The sequence below is a fragment of the Crotalus tigris genome, unplaced genomic scaffold (genome assembly GCF_016545835.1).
Source record: "Crotalus tigris isolate CLP2741 ecotype Arizona unplaced genomic scaffold, ASM1654583v1 scf7180000018030.5226217, whole genome shotgun sequence".
NCBI classification, from domain to species: Eukaryota; Metazoa; Chordata; class Lepidosauria; order Squamata; family Viperidae; genus Crotalus; species Crotalus tigris.
Window position 1 is genome coordinate 4,567,348 of NW_024096786.1, and position 15,248 is coordinate 4,582,595.

The window sequence follows — 15,248 nt, forward strand, 5'->3', positions numbered from 1 at the left end:
CAGAAAAAAGCTATGCTGAAATACAACTTCCATGGTGTAGTAACTATAGTAAAACTATAGAAAGAATGCATGGAGTGCTTAAGTGGACTGATCAAACCTTATAAAAGCCTGAAAGAATATTTGGATTTTTGAAACAAATGAACTCTATGCAACAATATGGATTGAGAATGTATATATAAACAGGATTGTTCTTCTCTCTCTCTCTCTCTCTCTCTCTCTCTCTCTCTCTCTCTCTCTCTCTCTCCCTCCCTCCCTCCCCTCTCTCTCTCACACACACACACATACACACACACAAAACTTATTTTGTACAGTGAACATTCTGTAATAAATCTACTTGTTGTCCACAATATGAGGCTTAATGTTAACGTGGGTTCCCCAAATATCATCTTACTGGGATTGAAGCAAATTGTTCAAGATTGCTGACCATTTCAATTTATTTCATTGGAAATAAAATGGCATTTGATGGCCGAAAGCTTTTTTGCTGTTTTTATAGAACGTGTAAGTTGGAAGAGGCAGTATCCATAACAAATTACAGTGATGTCAAAATGATACCTACATGCTAGTATCATCATACAAATACTACAGCTGTGTGTAGGTACCCATTAAAGGCAGGGATGGGGCCAAGTGACAAAATATGCACTGTGACATCAGAGAACAAACTCACCCTTTAAATGTGCTGTTAAGATAGTATGGCACTTATGTCATGACATTTATCATTTTGATATCATTGTTGATAGCAGCATTGCATCATAACATCTGACACAAGTACATAAGTTATGGCATTTACATGATAATGCATTATACACTGTCATTGTGCATGTGCCATTTATCCCCATTGCCTTGACCCTCTGTGGACGCCTGTAGTTGGAAATCACTTTACAGGTCATCCAGTCCAACCTTCTGGCAGATTTAGGATGTGAATTGTGCCCAAGTTGGAAAATGGTATGATGTGTTGTAACAACCAGAATGTACATCTATTTTTTAAATTTCATTGACTGTTTTTTAATGTCTTGTTAGCCACCCAGAATCTTTTTGGCAAGTGGACCACTGATTAAACAAGCCAATCAGTGTTGATCACTGTTTAGGAAATGGGAATCAGAGTTATGTACTCATGTTTCAAAGGCTAGGAAGTGCTAATTTCATTTAGTTTGATATGACCCTAACATATTAGAATGCTTACATTCCTATATTGTACTGATCTGTGGTTTTAAGTATTGTTTCTCAAAAATACCTAGCTGGCTAATTTCATACAATGTGCCATAAATTATAATCAAACTACCATAACTGGGTTTACGTAACATCCATAAGCTGCATTGTAGCTTAGTATGATGCATGAACCTGCCAAAGGGAAAGGAAGATGAGGCAGGGATGTGAGGGAGCTGCAAATTTTACTTGGTCTCTCTCCCCTTCTAATAGTTATTCTTGAAGTATGCTTCACTGAATATGGTTAGACTGCTCTCCTCCCAACAATGATGAATTACCTTCCCCAGGTCATCATATATCAGAGATAGTAACAGACACATTTTTATTTAAAACTTGGTTTTCTGATCCAGCACTGGAACAGAAAAAATGGAATAATATGGTATTTGCTGTGTATTGCTAAAGAAGTAGCCAAGTATGCTGTTTTTAAAGACAGTACTATTATGATGTTGATATAAGTATTATTTTTGGGGGGGTGCTGAGTGTGTCAGCAGAAAAGCTGACTACTCGGGTTCAAGACCCTAGCATTGTGCTATGGGGTGAGCTCCTATTACTTGCTCCAGCTTCTGCCCACCTAGCAGTTGGAAAGCATGCAAACGTGAGTAGAAAAATAGGTACCACTTCATTGGAAAGGTAACAGTGTTCCTTGACTGTTGGCCACATGACCACAGAAGTGTCTTTGGATAACGCTGGTTCCCTCTGTTAAGAAAGGGAGATGAGCACTGCCCCCTATAGTCAGACACGACTGGACAGGGGAAACCTTTACCTTTTATAAATACTATTCTAAATGCTACAGTACAGTAGGCTGATTGAAAAAGAAATGGTCTTCAGATGTCTTAATACAAGACATGTTACAAAGAGCAGGTTGAGAAAAGAATGGTACCGAAGTTCACTTGATAGCCATGAATTAGAATACATGATGGCTTATGGGTTATACAGTTCACCTCACTAGTTACAGATATTTGTTAATATTTTCATACTGACAACCTTTGAGGGAGTCTTGTATACAGTCACAGTTAATAGAGAGAGCTTAATTTGAATCTCTTTAGTCCTTTCCTACATTTTACCTTGCACTTGACTAGGAAGAATTTATTATTTAAATTAAATATAAATTCTTTTATTTTCTTTTACATTCCTCAGATGTTTTTGTAATAATTTAAGAAAAAAAAATTGTGGAGATCTTTGAAAGCTTGTACATTTTGTGAACCTTTATTTGGCTTAACCATAATATATATTAGTTAATGTGCTTTTTAGAATATTGCATCTAATTAAGACGTCAGCCTTTGCTTTTTAGTCATCAAAGTTAGGCATTTTCTATTGCAATTATCTAGTACTTTGTATAATTACATAATTATATTCCTTGCTTGAATACTTTCTCCCTGAAGATAATGTAATGATATTTAGCAGTATCAAATGCAAATTTCTTCCCTTAGGAATCAGAAATCAAATCTACAGGTATAGGATGGAGGACACCTGGCTTGGTAATAGTACTTACATAAACATTTTGAAAAAGTAGATAATTACATACAATATATGAGTGAATGGTGCAATGTAGCTGCAAAAAAGGCAAGGACAATTTGGATACTTTTAAAAACACAGGAAGAAAGTGCTCCATTTCATTGTGTTGGCCAAATCCCATGTTGAATATTTTGTACAATTTGGAGCATAACACTAAGAAGGATTCAGAGAGATCCAGAGAATAACAACAGAAATAAATCCAGGGGAATTTAATATGCTCCAGTTATTGTGTCGGCAACTTTAGGATTATATTATTCAACAGCAGCTGTGTTTTATGTACTCCTGAAGATAGAGACTTTTGCAAGACCATCCAAGTGTCCAAACATTTTAGTTTCCTTACTATTGTTTTAAATTCCCAAGAACAAAAACTGGGTGGCTAAGATTGACCAAACATAACTGCTTGAAGAATCATACCACTTTAATCCTGAATTCACAGATTCCACAGTCTTATTTTTTAATTATGCATGAATTTGTATGAATACATTTTTTTCAACTAATCACAGCTAAGCCAACAATGGTTATTCATGGAAACAGATCTCGATCACCCCTGTAAACCCATAGTTTGCTTACTCCTAATGATTTCGGTACTTTCTTTGCTCACACATATAGCTAAATGTGAGATTTAAATGCCCATCTTGATTTACAAGCCACAAATAAGCAAACCACAGCCTGTTAACACAGCTGCACAAATATGTTCACCGCTTTTGTTGTCTCTTCCAGATGACTTGTCGGATGCAAGAGACTTTTGAAGTCCCACACAAACATTTGGCGGAACCAAAATTATGTTAGTATCAGAGAAAAAGATCAGTCGGGACGGGAATCTCTCCCCCCCCCCCCCTATGATTTTTGGCCTTCAACGAGCTGCGTGAACAGGAGGGCAAAGCTCTGCCGAGGGGATTTCAATCCAGACCCCCAACAGCTCTAAGTCGGCCCCAAAATAGTCGCTCTGCAATCGCCTTAAAGGCGCAGGCGACCCGTCGAGGGAAAGGCCCGGAGCGGCCCCTAAGGACCCAGAAGGGGCAAATGTCTGTCGTAGCGAGGCGCTCGCGGTGTCTTTAAGGCGCTGTCCCCGCCCCGTTTTCAGTCTGCTGGACACCCCGCCTTCCTCCTGCCGAACCGGCGGCGGAGGAGCGAGCAGTGCCGTGAGAGGCTACGAACCGCAGGTGTAGGCGAGGCGAGCGCTCCCACACGGCGGCGGCGGCGGCGGCGGCGTGGCCGGAGGAGGTCATCTTCGTCGGCAGCCATACCTCCGGCGACGCTCCCCGAAGCCCCGATCGCCCGGAGGAACGGATCTGCCCACGAGGCTGAGCTGGAACATGTCGGTGGTTACCGGAGGTAGCGAACCGGGCCCCGCCGCCGCCGCCGCCGGGGGAGGCACCGGCGGAGGGACCCGGGTTTTCTTTCAGAGCCCGCGCGGGGGAAGCGCCTCCCGTGAAGATTCGGTCGCCCCAGCCGCCGTGGTCCAAGTCCAGCAGCAGCGGCGCCACCAGCAGGGCAAAGTGACGGTCAAGTACGATCGGAAAGAGCTGCGCAAAAGGCTCGTGCTGGAGGAGTGGATCGTGGAGCAGCTCGGGCAGCTGTACGGCTGCGAGGTACCCGTCGTTGTTGCGCCCCTTCGCAGACCGATCTCGCCCTGTAGGCGCGTCCGAATTACGGACGCCCCGAGCCGTCGAGGCAAGCGCGCCACACCCCTGACGGTCCGGCTCTCCTTCGGGAGAGCTGAGCCGCTGGAAAGCGGGAGCCGCGGACTGGGCTCTCGCTGCCTGCCTTGTGCAGCTGGAGGGGAGGCTGCGCTGCTCTCGGCCACCTCGCCGGGAAGCTTTAGCTCACCCTCGCGGCTCCTTCCTCGCGGGATTAAGTCTCTCCCTTTTCTACTCGTGTTTTTGCAGTTCAGACGTTCCGGAGTAGAGACGGAACCACCCATCCGCTAGCGAGGAGGTCCTTTCCTAACAGTTTGAAAAGGACGAGGGTTGGGGGAGTGGGTGGGAAATGTAGTTTGCCTTATTGGGAGCGGGCGTGAGTGTCCCTGAGCGCTGCCACCTCCAAATGACATTCCTGATGTTCCTTCTCCCTTCTTTGCCGCCTTTTCCTGCTTCCTCTCCTTTTATTTGCCAGGGCATTCGGTGCATCAATGAAGGGGTCTTATTTTGCACACTGTGATAGTTACCTTTGTTGTTTCTTGAAAATAAGTAGACCGTATGTATACAGTTTGGGGGGGGGAGCTTAACGTTCATGCATGCGGTGTGTGTGCTTTATGTACCATGTGATACATGTCATACTCTGTGTTTCTGCCTATATCAGTTTAGCTGAGGTCCTTAACCCGGCAAGGCAGTGAAGCTCTGATTTATTTCAGCCAGGAGGAGGAGGTGTCCTTTTCCTGCCTTCCTGGGTTTAAAATTCCTAGTGACATATAATACCACACAGTTTTTGTAATTATAGATGCCATGTCTGTTCATCTTTCTGACTGCTAAATTCCCTCCATCTGGGATTCTAAACTGCAGTTTTAGGATGAAAATAGGTTTTATTAATCTCAGTTGGTTAGGCGAAGTGGGCTTTTCTGATTAAGTAAAGCCACCTAAGGTGGAAAGAACTTTAGGGATGAACCTCTTGCAATCTTCTCCCCTTCCCCCCAGTATATTTAAAGCTTGAGCCGGAATCTGTTGAGGCTTGTGAATAGAGAAGGTAAATGAGAACCTGATTTATTTTCCTCTGCACCAAGGATCTTCCCGTTGAGTGAAAAGTGACATTTCGATGTGTGCGCTAGTGAAAGCGAACACTGAATTAGTAAAAGATTATTAGTTGTCCCTAGAGCCAAAGGAAATACAGTGTTAGCAAATAGCATTTTATGTAGGTTCTTTTAAAAGTGCACCTGAAGGGATAGTTTTCAGCTTCTTCTGGTTCTCAAATGTATTCTAGTGGGGTTTGATTTTTTTTTTTTAAAAAAAAAATGTTAATCAACAAAATTACACAATGACAGCATCGGTTTCCATAAACATTTTGCCATTTTTAAATCTTTCACTGCCTCACGTCGTGGCAATAAATAAATGAAGTCTGCTCCTTTAGAAGTAGCCATGATAGCCTATAATACCAAAGTCAGTTTCCTAAGAAACTATCACTTTACTGCACAGCTAATATTTTGAAAGCAGACCTTTCTTTAAAACCCGAGGAACAATTGGGCAAAGGAATTTTTAAGAAACTGGTGCATTTTACAAAATCTCCCATATTTTCCCCATCACCTCTTCTATCTTTTTGCTTACCAGAAAGTTCATTAAGGAGGGAAAGCTGGTATAGCTCCATATCTGTTTTGACAGCACTAGGGCAGTGTTTTTCAACCTTGGCCATTGTAAGGTAGGTAGACTTCAAGTCCCAGAATTCTCCAGGCAGCATAGCTCTCTGGAGAATTCTGGGAGTTGAAGTCCACACATTTTAAAGTTGCTTAAGTTGAGAAGCCTAGAAATTAATTATCTGCAACAGGGAAGTGGAGACAGTGGGTCCAATCCCATATGTCAGACTGGACTATCTGACTTGTGGATGTCAGGTGAGGTCATGCTGTCTTCCCCTTTGGTAGCTGCTCAGTGCTTTCCTCCACCACAGCCAGCTGCTCTGGGCTGTCTTAGCACCATGCCTGGCATATGTGTCAGACAAACCACTCCGGATTTGTCTGACCTATGTTTTTTTTTTTTTTCCCATTGGGAAAGCGTATGTCAAAATACAAGGATTTCTGCTCTGACAGGAATCGTCTTTTAACTCCAAAACTTTTAACTATGCTTTTGAAGATTGAGAAGTGCAGTTACGCTGTTTCAAGTCAGTAGAGGTTAATTTACTCTGAGATGGGGCTTTGTTGCAACCGAACAAGAACAAAGGATTTAATTAACAATGGATTATGTTGCAAGGTACGTGTAAGCTATGTCTTAGCACAACCACCCGATCTACAACAGAGGTAGAATAGAGAATGATATTGGAATAAAATAGTGAATGATGTTGGAAGGTTGTTACGTATTATTCTTTCTATCTAACCTACAGTGCAGTAAGGAAATAAAAATACTGGATAATATTATGGGATATTATAATCTGTATTTCATTCAGTCTTCGTTCAAAATTTAATATAGCTGGACCACATCATAGGCTGCATTCACCCAACATAAATAATGTGATTACTGAATCAGCCAGTGTACTGAGTTTGTATAGTACATTGAACCTTAGTCTAACCAAATGACCTGTTTTTTCTTTCTTGCTAGAGAAAAACTAACCAAGTTAGCTTTTAGTAAATGTAGCTGCTAGGTGTGTAAGTAACCCGTTTAAGCAACTTGGGCAACCTGAGCTTGTGAGATTACTATGAACCATTAATATGTAGTGTGAACCATGTTGTATGGCTGTCACACCCTGCTGTCTCTCAGGTCCTTCCATTCTGCAAGATGGGCAATGCTTTTTATGAACAAGGCTATTAGTTTAACATGTCATGCTAAATAAGAACAGGATTAGAAAAGAATAAGAATACTACTCTTTTCTGCTAACTTCTTCAGTTGGGAAACTGGAATGAGCTAGATCAGGGGTAGGCAACCTTGGCTCTTTTATGACTCGTGGATTTTAACTCCCAGAATTCCTGAGCCAGCATGGCTGGCTCAGGAATTCTGGGAGTTGAAGTCCATGAGTCATAAAAGAGCCAAGGTTGCCTACCCCTGGGCTAGATGGACAGATGCCCTCTTCCAGTTATTTGCGCATCTTACTTTTTCTTCACTGATTTGTGTGGTAGAGCTCACTTCCATGCCTGTGGACATTTAAATTTTCAGAACAATTCAGGAAAGATGCCTGTGGCTGGTGGTAGATCATTTTCTGGCTAGATGCTGCAGAACTACTGTGAAGATGACAAAGTAAGTTAAAACAAACTGGGCAACTGCTTTTTAACTTTCATGCTTGAAAGGAGACACTCACCAGTGGTCATGTTCACCAGTAAGCCACATTTTGGCTTGTCGAGTCATTTCAATACCCAACTAATGTTTATTCCTAAGAGCTCCATTTTTAGCTTTCTTTCTAAAGATTTCTTGAACTAACACACTGCCAATAGTTCTCTGGCGTCGGTTGACATCTGACATTTATGTGTGGAACCTGCAGTTTTGACTACATACAAGATGGCATTCCCGTTGAAGACTAAAAATAAAATACATCAGAGAATAGACATGTTGGAAGCCTATCCTTAATATTGTAGACTTTGATCAAAAGAATAGCATGGGTGGAGAAAAGAGCCAAGTCAATCTTCTTTCCCTCCTCCCCCAACCCATTTTTGGGTGTATCCTCTCTTGCATGGAGAACGTATGAATGCCGGTATCCCTCCACCAGGGATAAATCAATACTGGCCGGCAATGAAAGGGTAATATCTTTCCTCGCTGTTTGTTCTCACTCTTGCTAGTCTTTTTATTTAGGGAAAAGGTGATAGACTGTCACTGTCCTAGGAGTGGGAGTGGGAAAACAAGAAGAAATACATATTTGATCTATTACCTTTCCTGTTCAATGCCCTCATCCCGGTAACATCTTATTGCTTGGTCTTGTTCAGCTTGCTATAACTAAACATTGAGAATGAGAATGAAGAGTGAGAAAGGGCTCAAAATGTATTAAAGGTAATCCTCAACCTACAACAGTTCATTTAGTGACCATTCAAAGTTACAGCGGCACTGAATATAGTGACTTATGACCGTTTTTCAGATAACTATTGCAGCATCCCCATGGTCACATGATTAAAATTCGGACACTTGGCAAATGACTCATATTTTTTGATGGTAGCAGTGTTCCGGGGTCACGTGGGGGGTCACCTTTTGTGACCTTCTGCCAAGCAAAATCAATGGGGAAGCCAGATTCACTTAACAGCCGTGTTATTAACTTGACAACTGCAGTGATTCGCTTAACAACTGTGGTGAGAAAGGTCATAAAATGGGGCAAAACTCACTTAACAAGCGTCTCATTTAGCAACTGAAATTTTGGGCTCAGTTTTGGTTGTAAGTTGAGAACTACTTGTACTTCTTGACTCACTGCTGTGCTTAAGTTCTGTTGCTTAAGATAAAGACAATACTGTTGATGTTCCGAGGAGATTTGTTCATTCATGAATTCTCATTCAGGAATAGAATGAACAAAAATAAACTTCTTGCTGTCCATATGAAAGAGAACTTGGATTTTATTTTTTCTATATTATTGGCAGAGAGCAAGAGACACCAAATCCTAACATGCTGCTATTATAAACAGAGACTACCCCAAATTGAACTTGATTCCTGGTGATTACAGGGATAATCCATATCATTTTCTCAGCAGAGTAAGAAATTGGTTTGCCACTTTCTTCTTTTGGGAGCTTTTTTATAACTTCCCAATCTAATCTGCTGTCCTGGGATTTCCTACTGTAGTGTATGGACATCCAGGTGCTAATCAAGACAGATCTTGCTTAGCTGTCTTAGAACTCAACTGTGGTTGACTCAGTGTTGTCATCTTTGGTGATACCCTCATTATAGCTCTATTCAAATATGACGTGTAATGTATATTACTTTGCTTGAATCTTGGGAGCAAAAGATTAGAGAACAATGAACTACCAAAATGGTTCATTTATTTTTCGGTAAACATGATCTTCCTTTTCTATTAAAATACTCAAGGTGACTTACAGCAACAGTTCAAATAAGACAAGTGCACTCTAAAATCACAAGGTAAATGGAAAAAATGGAATATAGCAGAAAATTAATAGATCAGCAATTTGCCATCTCATTTTTCTGCTTGAAACAAGCCATTGTGAGCCAATTGCAGAACATCATGGAGAATGTAACACAAGCCTCCTAGCCTACTGAAAAGGTTTTCACAGATTAGGTAAGCCTTCTCAACATGGGATATCCTTCTGGGATTTTGCTGGCATGATGGACAGGTATTCTGGTTGAGGTCTTAAAGAGAAAATTCCAGCCTGTATCCTAACCAAACACAAACCATATGTTGACAAATAATAAAAATTGTCAGTGGCTGACCTAGAATGGATCCTGCAGTATTATCCTGGGACACGTATATTCACCTTCGTTCGCAATAAGAATTCCCTCTGCAATAGATTCAGTAGTTTCATAAAGGAGATCTTCTTGATCTTAGTTCATTTAAGATTTATGGTAAAAAAAGATGAGACCACAAATGAACTAGAAGCTGGTGAAAAATTTACAAAAAGTAGGGTCACAGCCTTCTAAGAACTGACCTGTGTCAGAAACATTGCTGGTACTGAATTGTATCAAACAAATTTCTTAAAATGCTCAGAAAGACAATCAAGTGTAAAGAAGATTTCAGTGATGCAGTGATAATGTGATTAGGGCACAGCTCTAGAAATGGGTCTGCTAGTTTAAAGTGGACAAAAGCGTATTTGCTCAGAGCCAGGAGGATCTCAAGAGGATGAACCTGGTTTCTCAAGTGGACTAGAGCATAAACACAAATCCAAATAAGGACCTATTCTCAGATAAAATGTTCTATGCCTGCAAGCAATTTGGATTACTGAGAAAGCAATTATGTCTTTCAAATAACTTGAGCACTGTGCAAATTCTTGTTTGAATCATAACTGTATTACCCAGATTAAGAATGTGAGTTGCCAGCAGGCAGGGCTTATTTGTTGCCTTTTTCCAAGCATGTGTGTAATCCATTTGCCTGACTGAGATAATGCCACTTGAATATTTCAGACTCACTTTCTTGGGAAAGGGAAATGTGAAATTTTGCCTTCCAAATTTCAGTTATGTGTGCATCCTGAATATACATACAGAGAATTTGATGAAAGCACAATTTTAAAGTTGTGATGTAAATATGGGTGTCAAAATGGCAGATATCATTCAACATAAGCAAGTCTAAAGGATTGCATATTGGTGCATAATATAAACAATCCTATCTACTAAAATCTAAAATCAATAGGACCAGAGATTAACAGTGAAAAATGAAGAAAGAGATCTAATGGTAAATAGTTCAATGAAGGTGTCAGTTCGATTAGTTTTTTTTAAAAAAGAGATTGACCAATTCATGGAAATTTGGGGGATCAACAGTTATTAATATTGATGGGAATGTGACTGCCTCTGAAGGCCATCTCCTGGGAGACTATTAGGCTTCCTTGTGCAATTGGTTGGCCACTATAAGAACAGACCGCTGGATAAATGGGCCAGGGGTCTGATCTAACAGGGCCATTCTTATTTCTAATGTAGGCTGGATGGATGGATGGAATTATTCTAAAGGATGTTCATTGGTCTAAGGATTTCAAATGTTAGTGGTAAGTTATCAAATCTTACTATGTAGAATCATTCTTTTAGGTCAAGGGACTTCAAACTTGGCAACTTTAAGACTTGTGGACTTGTGGACTTCAACTCCAAGAATTCCTCAGCCAGCCAGGGGAATTGAAGTCCACAAGCCAAGTTTGAAGACCCTGTTTTAGGTATTAGGAGCCAAAGGTACTATTATTGTGCCTTGTTTCTGTTGTTCAATAGAGATATCTCCATTAGAGCTGTGCAAATCTTTGAAAATCTGTTTTGCTCGGTTAGGTATTTGAATGAATCCCCCCCCCCACATTCACATACCTTCAAACCAATGAGAGTGGCACCCTGCTCCCCACCAGTGAAGTGTCTGGGTTCTGCATATGTGTTCTGCGTCCACGAAAGCAAGATGGATTTTCCAACATTTCGTTGAGGCAAAGCAGCCCATCCCTACGAGATGAAATGCTTATGTTGAGGTGAATCCCCTACAAAAATCTGTGAAGGATGGGGAGGCATTTGGCAAAGTTGGGGGCACCTGGTGGTTTTTTTTTTTAATTAAGAAAGGATATGTCTTCCAGAACAAGCGCTGAATGTGAACAGAAAGAAAGCTTCTCAAGAGCTTAACAATACTTCTGAACAGAAATGATTCTTTCCTTATCAGATCAGCAGGGAATAACTAGCACTACTTGTTGAAGATACCAGATGCAGTTGGTAGGAGAAGATATGGAATATAATAAGGTACATCCATCACAATAATCTATCCTTACTCAATACATTCTGCACTCTTGGCTCTAAAAAAAGAGCCATGTCACAAAATTGGCTGTGTCTTTAGTAAAAATGGCGGAACTAAAACCCATTATCTACAATGTAGATAAAATAATCAGAAAAGAGGCTGAAAATAAGTAGCCAAGACCAGTTCTCAATTCTTTAGAGATCAATGAATTGCCTCCACATCCATTCAAATTAAGAAAGAGTGCACTTATTTTTTTAATATAAACAATAGATTAATGAATGAAATATACCGCAGATACTGAATATGCACAAAAGCTGATGGAATTGAGGATAAATGCAGGGAAAATCTGTGTTTCATCTACTATTTCTAAGAACTAGGTGTTCCTTCAGACAATTTTTAAAAAAAAAATACACAAAGTAATTTCCTATCAACTTAGCATTTGCAATTATAATAATTTAAGGACAAATCTCAAAAATTCAGTTATATTCAAAAAAATTCATTGATGGAAAATTAAAGATACATATAAAAATCTAAGATCAGATCCTTTAAAAACTTAAAATGATATATTTGCCAGGCAGCTATAGCATACAAGGAGCTCAAGAAGAAAACCTGTACTGTTCAACAATAATTTTTTTAGAGCAGTAATGGGGGTCCTTTTGGAAAGTAAAGGAATGTCTGATAGCTTTCGAAAAAAGGGAGATTTATCCAAATGGCTTGTAATATTAGCTTTGTTTACACATTAAAACAATTAATTACAGATAGTCTTCGACTTATAACTAGTTGCTTAGCTTCCAAAGTTAAACAGACCTACTTTGGGGTTACAACCCAGATTGAAAGTTCTGATAATCGCCCACCCATCATGATTATAGTGAATTTGGGGCGCTTGGCAGTGCAGCTATATTTAGAGCCATTTGCCATTTCCTGCAGTCAAGTGACCACATTTTGGTTTTCAGCACAGTTTCTGACTGTCGTGACTTATGACCATAATGGGTAGTCTCCAGAATAGATGTAATTTGAAGACTACCTGTAATAAATAAAACAGCCCCTGAAAAAAATATGTAACTTTTTAAAATTTTACATTCTCCTGTATTCACATCCTGCAGTTGGTTCAAACCCCCCTAGATCCTTCAAATATTTACATTACATTTCCCAACAGCTTTTTTGTTCCCTTTGCTTTCTTTTCCTCCCTAGTATACTTTCGGACCCAAACTGATATTATTATCCTACGACAGTGATGGCGAACCTTTTAGAGACCGAGTGCCCAAAAACTGGCCCTGTCCCCACTCCACCCCCTGCCCTGCCCCCGCTCCACCCCATCCCCCGCCCGCCCACAGGACCACTCACTGCCTCCAGGGCCCGCCGCAGATCATCCAGGCAGCCCAGCAGCGCTATGGAGGCCACACCCTCTGCCCGTGCCCTGAAGCATCAACTGCATGATGGGGTGTGAGGGCAGAGTCTTGTCTACGCTGCCTGGCTGCCATGTCCTTGGCTGCGCTGCTCCGTGTGGGCCACGCTCGGGGGCGACTCTCCTTCAGGGGGGCTGCTGGAGAGGAAGGGGTTATGGGGGGAGGCAAGGCTGGGGCAACAGCACGTGTGCTCACAAAGAGGGCTCCGAGTGCCGCCTCTGGCACCCGTGCCTTAGGTTTGCCACCACTGTCCTAGGATCAACTTCCCTTATTTCATGTGTTTGTTTCTCTGTACAGTATATAAGTGGATCATTGAATACAAAGTGGATTATAGAATGTGTGTGCTTTTTAGAATATAACAGATAATAGACCATTCATTCATTCATTCATTCATTCATTTAACTTCTTCTAACCAACTCAAGGTGGTTCCTAATAATAGACGGTTGAAGTTCTTGTTTAAAATAATATTAGGTCTGCAGGCTAATGTAAGTATTTCCCCTCCTAGGTGGGTGGATGGAGGAGGGGGGGATGCTTTGCTTTTATGAAGCTCTAATTGGATAATTACTAGCTCAAAGGGCATAAGTATAGTACTTATAGCAATACTCTGCCTGAATACTGTATGTACCTTTCAGACATCAGTAACTAAATGAATAAATTGCAATGCTGCTGATTTTGCATATAAAAAAATGTGATTATATAAGTAAGTGGTTGGAACCCAGCCATTCTCTTCAAGGGAAAAATGAGTTGTGTTAATGAAGCTAGAAGCTCCTTTGATAGATTGTGAAAATTAAGTCACCAAGCCAGAAATCTGTTTTTATTCTATCTTCTTATCCTCATCAAGAAAAGTTATATCATACATAACTTTGTCAACGAAGAAAGGCATTGAATTTCATGTTTTTCTTACATGTTCCTGCTTAAAAGAATTTACTCTGGAATTTTATAATTCAGACCTGCAAAGATTTATATTATATTAAATGTTATATTATTAGCTCTTCGAACTGACAGCTGTTAAGTGAAACTTTTATTAATACTTATAAAATCGGTACAGCTTTTGCATACATTCTAAATGAATTTAGAATACATGTTAGCCCCCAAAATAATCCTTCTGCTAGAAAATGAATCTGTTTGCACATTGCTACTTGTATGTCCTGTCTAATAGTTGCACCATGAGAGAACATTTTTGATTCCAGGCATACACTATTTTTATCTGCTTTTTTTCTCCTTAAGCCTTGAAATGTATGTAGTATAAGAAAAAAAATCTTATGTCAGGCTGCATGTTGCAAAATGTTAATCAAATATAGATTAAAATAGTATTCTTGAATGGTTTTTGGTTCACACACACTGAAGACTTTATCAGGTGGACCATCAGTAATAACCAGTAGTAAGCCATGTAATAGAACATGAAAAAAATCTCATTAATCTCATTAACATTTATCCAAATGTGATTTTTTTTCCCAGTTCTGGTGCGTCTTCATTTCTATTTTATGCCGTGTTCAGTTTATATTTTGATAGTTTTCCTGTTGCATAACCTTTTTGATCGCTGTTGCCAGCAGTTGCTCTTCTGTGTTCAGAGAAGGTGATGGGAACATCCAGACAGTTTCAGTTTGAAGAAATTATGGGACAATTTACACATTACAAGAGAATCTCAGAATAGCTGTACGTCTTTAGGCCTTGGAATAGGCATAAAGCTGTCCATTTAGAAGCATCCATAGTTCAGCAGTATGATTTGTGTTAATACCAGTTGAAGGAGTTATATCCAAAGAGTCTATAAACCTTCATTTTGACAGGAGAGGAAACTATGATTTCTTAGTTATTAAAAGTACATATAGCAGCAAGAACATTGTGGTGTACATTGCTTTTAGCATCTTATGAAGGGGCAGTAGAATTCTTTAAAACTTAAGTGATTAACTGGATATTTCAAAAGCATATTTAAATCTAAACTTTATACTTTATTTTAAGCTTCTTTGCTTAGCCATTATACCTTGCACTGCTGCTGCATGAAGCAACATGAAGCCTCCCTGCTGGCTTTGAGCAAATTTGAAAACTGAAGCTTGGGAATTGTAGTCTGCAGAGATGAGAGTTCTTTATAAATAGATATAGTTGCTTGAGAGATTTTGATTCATCTGGATGCTAGGAATTGCCTCTCTATCATCATTT

The 15,248-nt window shown here is 40.1% G+C and overlaps 1 protein-coding gene across 2 annotated transcripts in view; it reads left to right on the forward strand.

Annotated features, from left to right (window-relative positions):
• The first annotated feature begins 2,492 nt into the window (after positions 1-2,492).
• PPP1R14C (protein phosphatase 1 regulatory inhibitor subunit 14C) overlaps positions 2,493-15,248 on the forward strand; it is a 57,524-nt gene continuing 44,768 nt past the window's right edge. The window contains exon 1 of one of the 2 annotated variants that reach the window (XM_039346901.1): positions 2,493-4,310. In XM_039346901.1, the coding sequence (XP_039202835.1) occupies positions 4,035-4,310 (276 nt within the window). In that variant the 5' untranslated portion in view covers positions 2,493-4,034. The remainder of the gene's footprint in view (positions 4,311-15,248) is intronic. The other variant, XM_039346900.1, reaches the window with a different exon arrangement.